At 50.6% G+C, this 14,605-nt stretch overlaps 1 protein-coding gene across 1 annotated transcript in view; it reads right to left on the reverse strand.

Moving 5' to 3' along the window:
• Window positions 1-14,605, reverse strand: part of LOC106565713 (SLIT-ROBO Rho GTPase-activating protein 2) — a 213,665-nt gene that overhangs the window by 38,371 nt on the left and 160,689 nt on the right. Inside the window, 11 exon segments of the mRNA XM_082959388.1 lie at window positions 332-381; window positions 384-558; window positions 4,705-4,810; window positions 5,325-5,459; window positions 5,633-5,710; window positions 9,149-9,209; window positions 10,303-10,333; window positions 10,682-10,709; window positions 11,219-11,303; window positions 11,614-11,811; window positions 12,800-12,901. Coding sequence (XP_082815514.1) covers window positions 332-381; window positions 384-558; window positions 4,705-4,810; window positions 5,325-5,459; window positions 5,633-5,710; window positions 9,149-9,209; window positions 10,303-10,333; window positions 10,682-10,709; window positions 11,219-11,303; window positions 11,614-11,811; window positions 12,800-12,901 — 1,049 coding nt within the window.

A 14,605-nucleotide genomic window follows, 5' to 3' on the forward strand; every position in this document is an offset into this window, starting at 1 on the left:
TGTTATAAACATCTGACATTCTAACTGTCTGCCTCCTGTCTTGTTATAAACATCTGACATTCTAACTGTTGGTGTGTGTGTGTGTGTGTGTGCTTGTTGGTGTGTGTGTGTGTGCTTGTTGGGGTGTGTGTGTGTGCTTGTTGGTGTGTGTGTGTGTGTGTGTGTGTGTGCGTGTCTTGGGCCTTAGATCAGTTCTCTGTGTGTAAGCTGGTCCTCCTGGCCCCGTTGACCTGGACCAGAACAGATCCATAAATCCTCCCCCCAGGGTCTCTGATGTTTACCCCACTGATAATATATATGTATAGGGACACCTCTCTGCCTCACCACTCACCAGTACTCGTCGGTGACCCCTGGGCAGGTGTAGACAGGCCCCTGCAGGTCCCCCTGGTCCGGGGGAAGACCCCGTCGGGGTGGATGATGATGGTCTTGATGAGCTCGTTAACGTGGGCCTGGCAGGACACCTGGTCACAGCTCTCTGGGACTGACATCAGAGTGGGACCAAAACAGATGGCCAGGTTATAGGGATCCATCATGTTGTCCTCACTGTACCGGGACAGGCTGGGGAGAGAGGACAGCAGGTTATAGGGATCCATCATGTTGTCCTCACTGTACTGGAACAGGCTGGGGAGAGAGGACAGCAGGTTATAGGGATCCATCATGTTGTCCTCACTGTACCGGGACAGGCTGGGGAGAGAGGACAGCAGGTTATAGGGATCCATCATGTTGTCCTCACTGTACTGGGACAGGCTGGGGAGAGAGGACAGCAGGTTATAGGGATCCATCATGTTGTCCTCACTGTACCGGGACAGGCTGGGGAGAGAGGACAGGAGGTCACTGTACTGGGACAGGCTGGGGAGAGAGGACAGGAGGTCACTGTACTGGGACAGGCTGGGGAGAGAGGACAGGAGGTCACTGTACTGGGACAGGCTGGGGAGAGAGGACAGGAGGTCACTGTACTGGGACAGGCTGGGGAGAGAGGACTGCAGGTTATAGGGATCCATCATGTTGTCCTCACTGTACTGGGACAGGCTGGGGAGAGAGGACAGCAGGTTATAGGGATCCATCATGTTGTCCTCACTGTACCGGGACAGGCTGGGGAGAGAGGACAGCAGGTTATAGGGATCCATCATGTTGTCCTCACTGTACTGGGACAGGCTGGGGAGAGAGGACAGGAGGTCACTGTACTGGGACAGGCTGGGGAGAGAGGACAGGAGGTCACTGTACTGGGACAGGCTGGGGAGAGAGGACAGGAGGTCACTGTACTGGGACAGGCTGGGGAGAGAGGACAGGAGGTTATTGGGATCCATCATGTTGTCCTCACTGTACCGGGACAGGCTGGGGAGAGAGGACAGGAGGTCACTGTACCGGGACAGGCTGGGGAGAGAGGACAGGAAGTCACTGTACTGGGACAGGCTGGGGAGAGAGGACAGGAGGTCACTGTACCGGGACAGGCTGGGGAGAGAGGACAGGGAGGTCACTGTACCGGGACAGGCTGGGGAGAGAGGACAGGAGGTCACTGTACCGGGACAGGCTGGGGGAGAGAGGACAGGAGGTCACTGTACTGGGACAGGCTGGGGAGAGAGGACAGGAGGTCACTGTACCGGGACAGGCTGGGGAGAGAGGACAGGAGGTCACTGTACTGGGACAGGCTGGGGAGAGAGGACAGGAGGTCACTGTACCGGGACAGGCTGGGGAGAGAGGGACAGGAGGTCACTGTACTGGGACAGGCTGGGGAGAGAGGACAGGAGGTCACTGTACTGGGACAGGCTGGGGAGAGAGGACAGGAGGTCACTGTACTGGGACAGGCTGGGGAGAGAGGACAGGAGGTCACTGTACTGGGACAGGCTGGGGAGAGAGGACAGGAGGTTATTGGGAAGGGTTAAACCTGAACACGCGCAAACACACACACACACACACACACACACACACACACACACACACACACACACACACACACACACACACACACACACACACACACACACACACAATGGTTCATCTATAAAGCTCTCAGGCAGCTCATAACCTCTTTAGCCTGCTTGTCTTTCTATTCCACACCCCTTAATAAAGAATGCATTTGATTGGTGCTTTAAAGGGAGTTTCCACCATCATTTATTGCGTGAATGAGTTCACTCCCGGGGACAAAGGTAGACAGTTTGACCACAACCTCAGACCTCTGAGACATCCCCTGTCATGGTGTGTGTGAGTTATGGAGGTATGTGACAGAGAGAGCAGAGGATGGGACCTGGGGGATAGATAGGGTTAGGTGTGTTGGGGGTCATGTTAAATCACTTGGAACAAATGGACCAGCTCCAAACTGGATTTATGATGTGGTCTCTCGGGAACACTGAAACCTACCTCTCAAGTTACACTCCTCTCTCTCTCTCTCTCTCTCCCTCTCTCTCCCTCTCTCTCTGTCTCTCTCTCTCTCTCTCTCTCTCTCTCTCTCTAAACCTTCGTCCCCACAGAGTGGAGGGTTCAGTCATCAAAGCTAAGACTCAATTAGATCTGGCCTATGTGAGGTGTGTCTGTGTGGTGGTAGGAGCATTAGAAGTCAAGTCTGTAGCTTGGTCTGTGTGTGTGTGTGTGTGTGTGTGTGTGTGTGTGTGTGTGTGTGTGTGTGTGTGTGTGTGTGTGTGTGTGTGTGTGTGTGTGTGTGTGTGTGTGTGTATGTGTGTGTTGTAGTAGTAGTAGTAGTAGCATTAGTAAAGGGTGATTCTGGCACGTCTGGTGTCCTTTAGGACCCAGGGGAGAACTGTAAGGACGGACAGACATAGAGCAGCCATTCATACCAGCCTGGGAAAACACACACACACACACACACACACACACACACACACACACACACACACACACACACACACACACACACACACACACACACACACACACACACACACACACACACACACACACACACACACACACACACACCACTGGCTGGAGAAACCATGGAGGGAGGAAGGAGAAGTTTTGACTGGGTTTATGTAACCAGTGGCTAAGTCAGTGGCTGGAACTGCAGTCAGCGGTGGGATCACCACTAGTGTTACTCACTGGTTCAGATGGAGCTGTAGTAATGTTCAAGTAGCGTTGTAGTAGCGTTAGTACAGTGTTACTCACTGGTTCAGATGGAGCTGTAGTAATGTTCAAGTAGCGTTGTAGTAGCGTTAGTACAGTGTTACTCACTGGTTCAGATGGAGCTGTAGTAATGTTCAAGTAGCGTTGTAGTAGCGTTAGTACAGTGTTACTCACTGGTTCAGATGGAGCTGTAGTAATGTTCAAGTAGCGTTGTAGTAGCGTTAGTACAGTGTTACTCACTGGTTCAGATGGAGCTGTAGTAATGTTCAAGTAGCGTTGTAGTAGCGTTAGTACAGTGTTACTCACTGGTTCAGATGGAGCTGTAGTAATGTTCAAGTAGCGTTGTAGTAGCGTTAGTACAGTGTTACTCACTGGTTCAGATGGAGCTGTAGTAATGTTTAAGTAGTGTTGTAGTAGCGTTAGTACAGTGTTACTCACTGGTTCAGATGGAGCTGTAGTAATGTTCAAGTAGCGTTGTAGTAGCGTTAGTACAGTGTTACTCACTGGTTCAGATGGAGCTGTAGTAATGTTCAAGTAGTGTTGTAGTAGCGTTAGTACAGTGTTACTCACTGGTTCAGATGGAGCTGTAGTAATGTTCAAGTAGCGTTGTAGTAGCGTTAGTACAGTGTTACTCACTGGTTCAGATGGAGCTGTAGTAATGTTCAAGTAGCGTTGTAGTAGCGTTAGTACAGTGTTACTCACTGGTTCAGATGGAGCTGTAGTAATGTTCAAGCAGCGTTGTAGTAGCGTTAGTACAGTGTTACTCACTGGTTCAGATGGAGCTGTAGTAATGTTCAAGTAGCGTTGTAGTAGCGTTAGTACAGTGTTACTCACTGGTTCAGATGGAGCTGTAGTAATGTTCAAGCAGCGTTGTAGTAGCGTTAGTACAGTGTTACTCACTGGTTCAGATGGAGCTGTAGTAATGTTCAAGTAGCGTTGTAGTAGCGTTAGTACAGTGTTACTCACTGGTTCAGATGGAGCTGTAGTAATGTTCAAGTAGCGTTGTAGTAGCGTTAGTACAGTGTTACTCACTGGTTCAGATGGAGCTGTAGTAATGTTCAAGCAGCGTTGTAGTAGCGTTAGTACAGTGTTACTCACTGGTTCAGATGGAGCTGTAGTAATGTTCAAGTAGCGTTGTAGTAGCGTTAGTACAGTGTTACTCACTGGTTCAGATGGAGCTGTAGTAATGTTCAAGCAGCGTTGTAGTAGCGTTAGTACAGTGTTACTCACTGGTTCAGATGGAGCTGTAGTAATGTTCAAGTAGCGTTGTAGTAGCGTTAGTACAGTGTTACTCACTGGTTCAGATGGAGCTGTAGTAATGTTCAAGTAGCGTTGTAGTAGCGTTAGTACAGTGTTACTCACTGGTTCAGATGGAGCTGTAGTAATGTTCAAGTAGCGTTGTAGTAGCGTTAGTACAGTGTTACTCACTGGTTCAGATGGAGCTGTAGTAATGTTCAAGTAGCGTTGTAGTAGCGTTAGTACAGTGTTACTCACTGGTTCAGATGGAGCTGTAGTAATGTTCAAGTAGCGTTGTAGTAGCGTTAGTACAGTGTTACTCACTGGTTCAGATGGAGCTGTAGTAATGTTCAAGTAGCGTTGTAGTAGCGTTAGTACAGTGTTACTCACTGGTTGAGGAAGGCGAACAGGTATCTCATGATGATGAGAGTGTTGCTGGGCAGAGTCAGCAGAACCTTCCTGATGTGGACAGCCCTCTCCTGCAGGTTCTCCATTGCTGAAACAGTACACACACACAAAGGGTTAACACACACACACACATCGCACAATACACACACACACACACAGAGACAATATGAGGGAGGGAGAAAGAGAGAGAATATGAGGGAGGGAGGGAGGGAGAAAGAGAGAGAGAATATGAGAGAGGGAGAAAGAGAGAGAGAGAAAGAGAGAGAGTGCAGGGAGAATATGAGGGCGGGAGAAAGAGAGAGTGAGAGAGAATATGAGAGAGGGAGAAAGAGAGAGCGAGAGAGAGAAAAAGAGAGAGAGCGCAGGGAGAGAGAGAGAGAAAGAGCAGGGAGAATATGAGGGATAGAGAGAGAGAGAGAGAAAGAGAGACAGTTAGTTATAGCAGGAACAGGAGACAGAAGGAAAGGGCCACAGCTGGACACAAACTGTGACAGACTTCCCCTGAAATACACAAACACACATTAACACACACACACACACACACCACTCTGGACAGTATATAGTAAGATAATGTAAAAGGCGTGGCTCTGGCGGAGACTCACAGACACAGGATATGATGTCATGGAAGACTTCCTTGGGGAAGAGGGCGTGGTCCAGTCCTCTGAAGTAGAGCTTTAGAACGCCAGCGATGGAGTCCATGTCATGATCATTCTGATCTCCTGCCAACGGGTCCTCACCTACAGATGGGGTGGGGGAAGAAAGACAGAGAGAATATGAAAGAGAGAAAGATCGGGTGGGGGAAGAAAGAAGCAGAATGATATGGGGGGGTAAAGGAATATTGTGTGAGATAAGCAGGTCTTTCTGTTTATGCTATGGCAGGTGCTGGGCTTTCTGGGTAGTGTAGTCTTACCTCTCTCAAAGGCGTTCTTGATGTCATTGACCTCCACCTGAGAGCCAGACACTCTGAAGATGCCCTCATGGTGCAGACCTGCAGACAGAGGGTGAAGCGATCGAGAGAGAGACAGGGGGAGAGAGAGAGAGGGGGAGAGAGAGAGAAGGGGGTAGAGAGAAGGGGGTAGAGAGAGAGAGAAGGGGGTAGATAGAGAGAGAAGGGGTAGAGAGAGAGAGAGGTAGAGAGAGAGAGAAGGGGGTAGAGAGAGAGAGAGAGAGGTAGAGAGAGCGAGAGAGAGAAGGGGGTAGAGAGAGAGAGAAGGGGGTAGAGAGAGAGAGAAGGGGGTAGAGAGAGAGAAGGGGGTAGAGAGAGAGAGAAGGGGGTAGAGAGAGAGAGAAGGGGGTAGAGAGAGAGAGAAGGGGGTAGAGAGAGAGAGAAGGGGGTAGAGAGAGAAGAGGGGGCGAGAGAGAGAAGAGGGGGCGAGAGAGAGAAGAGGGGGCGAGAGAGAAGAGGGGGCGAGAGAGAGAGAAGAGGGGGCGAGAGAGAGAGAAGAGGGGGCGAGAGAGAGAGAAGAGGGGGCGAGAGAGAGAGAGAGAGAGAGAGAGAGAGAGAGAGAGAGAGAGAGAAAAGGGGGCGAGAGAGAGAGAGAGAGAGAGCGAGAGAGAGAGGGGGGTAGAGAGAGAGAGAAGGGGGTAGAGAGAGAGAGAAGGGGGTAGAGAGAGAGAGAAGGGGGTAGAGAGAGAAGAGGGGGCGAGAGAGAGAAGAGGGGGCGGGAGAGAGAAGAGGGAGCGAGAGAGAGAGAGAGAGAAAAGGGGGCGAGAGAGAGAGAGCGAGAGAGAGAGGGGGGTAGAGAGAGAGAGAAGGGGGTAGAGAGAGAGAGAAGGGGGTAGAGAGAGAGAGGTAGAGAGAGAGAGAGAAGAGGGGGCGAGAGCGAGAGAGAGAGCGAGAGAGAGAGAGAGAGAGAGAGAAGAGGGGGCGAGAGAGAGAAGAGGGGGCGAGAGAGAGAGAAGAGGGGGCGAGAGCGAGAGAGAGCGAGAGAGAGAGAGAGCGAGAGAAGGGGGTAGAGAGAGAGAGAAGGGGGTAGAGAGAGAGAGAAGGGGGTAGAGAGAGAGAGAAGGGGGTAGAGAGAGAGAGAGAGAGGTAGAGAGAGTGAGAGAGAAGGAGGTAGAGAGAGCGAGAGAGAGAAGGGGGTAGAGAGAGAGAGAAGGGGGTAGAGCGAGAGAGAGAGCGAGAGAGAGAAGGGGGTAGAGAGAGAGAAGGGGGTAGAGAGAGAGAGAGAGCGAGAGAGAGAAGGGGGTAGAGAGAGAGAGAAGGGGGTAGAGCGAGAGAGAGAGCGAGAGAGAGAAGGGGGTAGAGAGAGAGAGAGAGAGAAGGGGGTAGAGAGAGAGAAGGGGGTAGAGAGAGAGAAGGGGGTAGAGAGAGAGAAGGGGGAAGAGAGAGAAGAGAAGGGGGTAGAGAGAGAGAGAAGGGGGTAGAGAGAGAGAGAGAGAGGTAGAGAGAGAGAAGGGGGTAGAGAGAGAGAGAGAGAGAAGGGGGTAGAGAGAGAGAAGAGGGTAGAGAGAGAGAGAAGGGGGTAGAGAGAGAGAGAGCGAGAGAGAGAGGGGGTAGAGAGAGAGAGAAGAGGGTAGAGAGAGAGAGAAGAGGGTAGAGAGAGAGAGAAGGGGGTAGAGCGAGAGAGAGAGCGAGAGAGAGAGAGAGAGAGAGAGAAGAGAGAGAGAGAGAGAGAAGGGGGTAGAGAGAGAGAAGGGGGTAGAGAGAGAGAGAAGGGGGTAGAGAGAGAGAAGGGGGTAGAGAGAGAGAAGGGGGTAGAGAGAGAAGGGGGTAGAGAGAGAGAGAGAGAGGTAGAGAGAGAGAAGGGGGTAGAGAGAGAGAGAGAGAGAAGGGGGTAGAGAGAGAGAGAAGGGGGTAGAGCGAGAGAGAGAGCGAGAGAGAGAAGGGGGTAGAGAGAGAGAGAAGGGGGTAGAGCGAGAGAGAGAGCGAGAGAGAGAAGGGGGTAGAGAGAGAGAGAGAGAGAAGGGGGTAGAGAGAGAGAAGGGGGTAGAGAGAGAGAGAAGGGGGTAGAGAGAGAGAGAAGAGGGTAGAGAGAGAGGGAAGGGGGTAGAGAGAGAGAGAGCGAGAGAGAGAGGGGGGTAGAGAGAGAGAGAAGAGGGTAGAGAGAGAGAGAAGAGGGTAGAGAGAGAGAGAAGGGGGTAGAGCGAGAGAGAGAGCGAGAGAGAGAGAGAGAGAAGAGAGAGAGAGAGAGAGAGAAGGGGGTAGAGAGAGAGAAGGGGGTAGAGAGAGAGAGAAGGGGGTAGAGAGAGAGAGAAGGGGGTAGAGAGAGAGAAGGGGGTAGAGAGAGAGAGAAGGGGGTAGAGAGAGAGAGAGAGAAGGGGGTAGAGAGAGAGAGAAGGGGGTAGAGCGAGAGAGAGAGCGAGAGAGAGAGAGAGAGAGAGAGAGAGAGAGAGAGAGAGAGAGAAGAGAGAGAGAGAAGGGGGTAGAGAGAGAGAGAAGGGGGTAGAGAGAGAGAGAAGGGGGTAGAGCGAGAGAGAGAGCGAGAGAGAGAGAGAGAGAGAGAGAGAGAGAGAGAAGAGAGAGAGAGAAGGGGGTAGAGCGAGAGAGAGAGAGAGAGAGAGAGAGAAGAGAGAGAGAGAGAGAGAGAAGGGGGTAGAGAGAGTGAGAAGGGGGTAGAGCGAGAGAGAGAGCGAGAGAGAGAGAGAGAGAGAGAGAGAGAGAGAGAGAGAGAGAGAGAGAAGGGGGTAGAGAGAGAGAGAGAGAGAAGGGGGTAGAGAGAGAGAGAAGGGGGTAGAGAGAGAGAGGGGGGTAGAGAGAGAGAAGGGGGTAGAGAGAGAGAAGGGGGTAGAGAGAGATAGAAGGGGGTAGAGAGAGAGAAGGGGGTAGAGAGAGAGAAGGGGGTAGAGAGAGAGAAGGGGGTAGAGAGAGAGAGAGAGAAGGGGGTAGAGAGAGAGAAGGGGGTAGAGAGAGAGAGAAGGGGGTAGAGAGAGAGAGGGGGGTAGAGAGAGAGAAGGGGGTAGAGAGAGATAGAAGGGGGTAGAGAGAGAGAAGGGGGTAGAGAGAGAGAGAAGGGGGTAGAGAGAGAGAGGGGGGTAGAGAGAGAGAAGGGGGTAGAGAGAGAGAAGGGGGTAGAGAGAGAGAAGGGGGTAGAGAGAGAGAAGGGGGTAGAGAGAGAGAAGGGGGTAGAGAGAGATAGAAGGGGGTAGAGAGATAGAAGGGGGTAGAGAGAGAGAAGGGGGTAGAGAGAGAGAAGAGGGGGCGAGAGCGAGAGGGGGCGAGAGCGAGAGAGAGCGAGAGAGCGAGAGAGAGAGAGAGAGAGAGAGAGAGAGGGGGGTGTTACTGATCTTCTAGACAACAGACAGACACAGGCCCTTCATTCTTCTGTTGTGTTTCAATCATTTATATTGCAAATTCACCATACTTAAGATTATTCTATTCAAAAAATTATTTTGCCTCTGCAAAGCCAACAACAAGAAAATCCATCCACACAGGCAGAGACACAGCCAATCCTTAGCCCAGGAAACAGAGACAGGGCGGCCTCACCATGGCGACTGATGAAGCGGATACAGCTCTCCACCATCAGAGGGATGACCTGGCCAGCCTCCTGAGAGAGGAGGAGAGAAGAGGAGGATTAGAGGAGCATAGAATACACGGCCCAGGTAACCAGTAGGGGGGAGGGGAAAGGGGGATGGAGAGGGAGAAGAGAGGATTCCCTGACCATTTCCCTCTGTAGGACAGCGGGGAGGAGGAGGGGAGAGAGGGATGGAGAGCATTCCCTGACCATTTCCCTCTGTAGGACAGCGGGGAGGAGGAGGGGAGAGAGGGATGGAGAGCATTCCCTGACCATTTCCCTCTGTAGGACAGCGGCGAGGAGGAGGGGAGAGAGGGATGGAGAGCATTCCCTGACCATTTCCCTCTGTAGGACAGCGGGGAGGAGGAGGGGAGAGAGGGATGGAGAGCAGTATGTACAGTAGCCAGTGTTGAGACAGAGTTCAGACAGGGAGAACATTATTTACACACGGATACAAGAGTCACATATCCAATTCGGCACACAGCACATAGAAAAGGATTCAGACCTGCTTGAACCACACACACATCAAGGAAGAAAAGACATCGGAGGGGGAAGCGCGGGAATACAGAAGCCAGCTGTTGCTAGGAGACAACTTTTTCCCTATTCCCTTTGTTTATGTTTTCCACAGATCACTGTCTGACGAGGGCAGGGAATCTGGGAAACGTTCTCTGTGTGGTGTCTGTGTGTTGTCTGTGTGTGTGTGTGTGTGTGTGTGTGTGTGTGTGTGTGTGTGTGTGTGTGTGTGTGTGTGTGTGTGTTACATGTCTGTGTGTATCAGTGCGGTTGTACGCTGTTCAGAAGCTGCCTGCTGTTGGATCTCTGGACAGAGGTGTGACAGCAGAGGATCATAACAAGGCTCCCACTAGGGGCGCTAGCTACACTCACCACATGGTATAATAGACCTGTTTCAGATAGTGTAGTCTGTAGACCTAGCATAAGAAAGACGGGGCTGGAGCATAACACTACAGAGCAGTGGACAGTTTCTCCAGGTAAAAGGTTAAACCACACAGAGAGAGAGAGAGAGAGAGAGAGAGAGAGAGAGAGAGAGAGAGAGAGAGAGAGAGAGAGAGAGAGAGAGAGAGACGTACACATAGGAAACCACACTCTGAATGGAGAGAGAAATTACCTGATTCCGTAGTGCAGAGTTCCTCCTGTCACTGGAGAGGAGGAAGAGAGGGAAAGAGAGAGAGAAGGGGAGGGAGAGAGACACCAGAGAGAAAGAAAGAAAGACAGAAAGACAGAAAGAAAGAAAAGCATTGCTCTGTCATTACACCTCCAGAGAGAGATACTATTTATACACAACTCTGGAAATGATCTATGTGAACTCATGCACACAAACCACACACACACACACACACACACACACACACACACACACACACACACACAGCAATATTAGAATGAGTATGTACCCATAAACACACCCTTGTAGCAGTCAAACAGACCTTAGAGCCTACTATTGAATCTTCTAATGGTACGTGTGTGTGTTTGTTTACCACACCTACCTGGCAAGGCAACAGTCAGTCTTCTGACCTAAAGCAGGGAAGACACAGGAAGAGGGGGAGGGGAGAGAGAGAGCGCAGAGAGAATAGGAGGGAGGGAGAGAGAGCACAGACAGAGAGAGAGAGAGAGAGAGAAAGAGAGACAGTTAGTTATAGCAGGAACAGGAGACAGAAGGAAAGGGCCACAGCTGGACACAAACTGTGACAGACTTCCCCTGAAATACACAAACACACATTAACACACACGCTAACACACACGCTAACACAAACGCTTACATGCACACACTTCTCAGTGATTGTCCTGTGTGGCTCTCGCTACACACATCCCAGAGGATCTCCCTCCCCAACCTACAGTTACATCCACAGATGGGCCTGCAGTGCAACACACACATCCTATCCCCCACTGCCCATCCTGCTCCCCAGTGTGGCCCTTCCTGTGTCTCTGGGGCCTCTCTGGGGCCTGCTCCGGCCTACACCTCCCAGTGACATCCTCAGTTACAAACATGCAGTGGACTGTGTATGTGACTGTGTGTGACTCACTCTCTCCCAGGGTCTTCTGGATCAAGTCATGTTTGGCCTCCAGTTTGGTGATCAGGTTCCGCCCCTCCAGAAACTCCTTCAGTTTCTACAACATACAGAGACAGAGAGAAGTTAGCTACTGTGCACAATGATTGAGTGTGTATCATCATGACATCACTGACCCCGCCTTAGGGAGCGGATGTGTGTGTGTCACCATAACACATCTCTGCTCTGTGATTGGTCCTCACTGACTCTTCCTGAATGTGTCCCCATAACACATCTCTGCTCTGTGATTGGTCCTCACTGACCCTTCCTGAATGTGTCCCCATAACACATCTCTGCTCTGTGATTGGTCCTCACTGACCCTTCCTGAATGTGTCCCCATAACACATCTCTGCTCTGTGATTGGTCCTCACCGTGAAGTAGAACTGCTCCGTTTCCTGTTGATTGGCCCGTCTCTTGGCCAGGCTGGGTTTGCTGAGGAATGATTGGCTCATGGTGGACTTGACCGACTCCATGGAGTTGCTGTGGTGGAAACACTCGCTGACCTCATAGTCCTCCACGGTGACCATGTCCTGGATGGTTGACAGAGTGGCCTCCATAGTCTTCTTCACCTAGAGAGAGAGAGAGAGAGAGAGAGAGAGGGGGGAGAAAAATAGAGAGAGGGGGGAGAGAAAGAGAGGGAGGGGAGGAGAAAGGGAGGGGGAGAGGGGGAGAGGAGGAGAGAGGGGGTTGAGCGAGAGAGAGAGGGGAGAGGGGGGTGAGAGAGAGAGCGAGCGAGAGAGAGAGATAGAATGATGGTGTCAAACTCTGTCAACAGCAGTGGGTGAAATCAATTGTGGGTGTAATATGTGTGAGTGGGCAGACATAGATGACTAACAACTGTCAGGGGGGTGAGGGGATTAAATGTTGGAGTGATGAGGTGAGAAATGGGGGGTGAGGGGGTTAAATGTTGGAGTGATGAGGTGAGAGATGAGGGGGTTAAATGATGGAGTGATGAGGTGAGAGATGGGGGGTGAGGGGGTTAAATGTTGGAGTGATGAGGTGAGAGATGGGGGGTGAGGGGGTTAAATGTTGGTGTGATGAGGTGAGAGATGGGGGGTGAGGGAGTTAGATTTTGGAGTGATGAGATGAGAGATTGAGGGTGAGGGGGTTAAATGTTGGAGTGAGGACGTGAGAGATAGGGGTGAGGGGTTAAATATTGGAGTGATGAGGTGAGAGATGGGGATGAGGGGGTTAAATGTTGGAGTGAGGACATGAGAGATTGGGGTGATGGGGTTAAATGTTGGAGTGATGAGGTGAGAGATGGGGGTGAGGAGGTTAAATGTTGGAATGATGCGGTGAGGGTGAGGGGGTTAGATGTTGGAGTGATGAGGTGAGAGATGGGGGGTGAGGGGTGTAAATGTTGGAGTGATGAGGTGAGAGATGGGGGTGAGGAGGTTAAATGTTGGAATGATGCGGTGAGGGTGAGGGGGTTAGATGTTGGAGTGAGGAGGTGAGAGATGGGGGGTGAGGGGGTTAAATGTTGGAGTGTTGAGGTGAGAAATGGGGGTGAGGGGATTAAATGTTGGAGTGATGAGGTGAGAGGAGTGCAGGTCTCACCTCCTCATTCTCAATCTTGAGGGTGGAGAGACGGGACTGCAGCTGCTGACACCTCTGGAGTAACTCCCCTTCTAACGGCTGCTGGGCACATACTACCCCCATCTAGAGAGAGACACAGACAATATGTTTACAGCTGAGATCCACATACTACCCCCATCTAGAGAGAGAGAGACAGACAATATGTTTACAGCTGAGATCCACATACTACCCCCATCTAGAGAGAGAGATACAGACAATATGTTTACAGCTGAGATCCACATACTACCCCCATCTAGAGAGAGAGACACAGACAATATGTTTACAGCTGAGATCCACATACTACCCCCATCTGGGAGAGCAGCAGCAGCGGCCCCCCCCACTGGGGGACAGACAATATGTTTACAGCTGAGATCCACATACTACCCCCATCTAGAGAGAGAGATACAGACAATATGTTTACAGCTGAGATCCACATACTACCCCCATCTAGAGAGAGAGATACAGACAATATGTTTACAGCTGAGATCCACATACTACCCCCATCTAGAGAGAGAGATACAGACAATATGTTTACAGCTGAGATCCACATACTACCCCCATCTGGGAGCCAGCAGCAGCGAGCCCCCCCCCACGGGGGACAGACAATATGTTTACAGCTGAGATCCACATACTACCACCATCTAGAGAGAGAGAGATACAGACAATATGTTTACAGCTGAGATCCACATACTACCCCCATCTGAGAGAGAGAGACAGACAATATGTTTACAGCTGAGATCCACATACTACCCCCATCTAGAGAGAGAGACACAGACAATATGTTTACAGCTGAGATCCACATACTACCCCCATCTAGAGAGAGACACAGACAATATGTTTACAGCTGAGATCCACATACTACCCCCATCTAGAGAGAGAGACAGACAATATGTTTACAGCTGAGATCCACATACTACCCCCATCTAGAGAGAGAGAGACACACAGACAATATGTTTACAGCTGAGATCCACATACTACCCCCATCTAGAGAGAGAGACACAGACAATATGTTTACAGCTGAGATCCACATACTACCCCCATCTAGAGAGAGACACAGACAATATGTTTACAGCTGAGATCCACATACTACCCCCATCTAGAGAGAGAGATACAGACAATATGTTTACAGCTGAGATCCACATACTACCCCCATCTAGAGAGAGAGAGAGACACACAGACAATATGTTTACAGCTGAGATCCACAAACTACCCCCATCTAGAGAGAGAGATACAGACAATATGTTTAAAGCTGAGATCCACATACTACCCCCATCTAGAGAGAGACACAGACAATATGTTTACAGCTGAGATCCACATACTACCCCCATCTAGAGAGAGAGAGATACAGACAATATGTTTACAGCTGAGATCTACATACTACCCCCATCTAGAGAGAGAGACAGACAATATGTTTACAGCTGAGATCCACATACTACCCCCATCTAGATAGAGAGACACAGACAATATGTTTACAGCTGAGATCCACATACTACCCCCATCTAGAGAGAGAGACACAGACAATATGTTTACAGCTGAGATCCACATACTACCCCCATCTAGAGAGAGAGAGATACAGACAATATGTTTACAGCTGAGATCCACATACTACCCCCATCTAGAGAGAGAGATACAGACAATATGTTTACAGCTGAGATCCACATACTACCCCCATCTAGAGAGAGAGATACAGACAATATGTTTACAGCTGAGATCACATACTACCCCCATCTAGAGAGAGAGATACAGACAATATGTTTACAGCTGAGATCCACATACTACCCCCATCTA

Source organism: Salmo salar, chromosome 12 (assembly GCF_965601325.2).
Source record: "Salmo salar chromosome 12, fSalSal1, whole genome shotgun sequence".
Taxonomy (NCBI): Eukaryota; Metazoa; Chordata; class Actinopteri; order Salmoniformes; family Salmonidae; genus Salmo; species Salmo salar.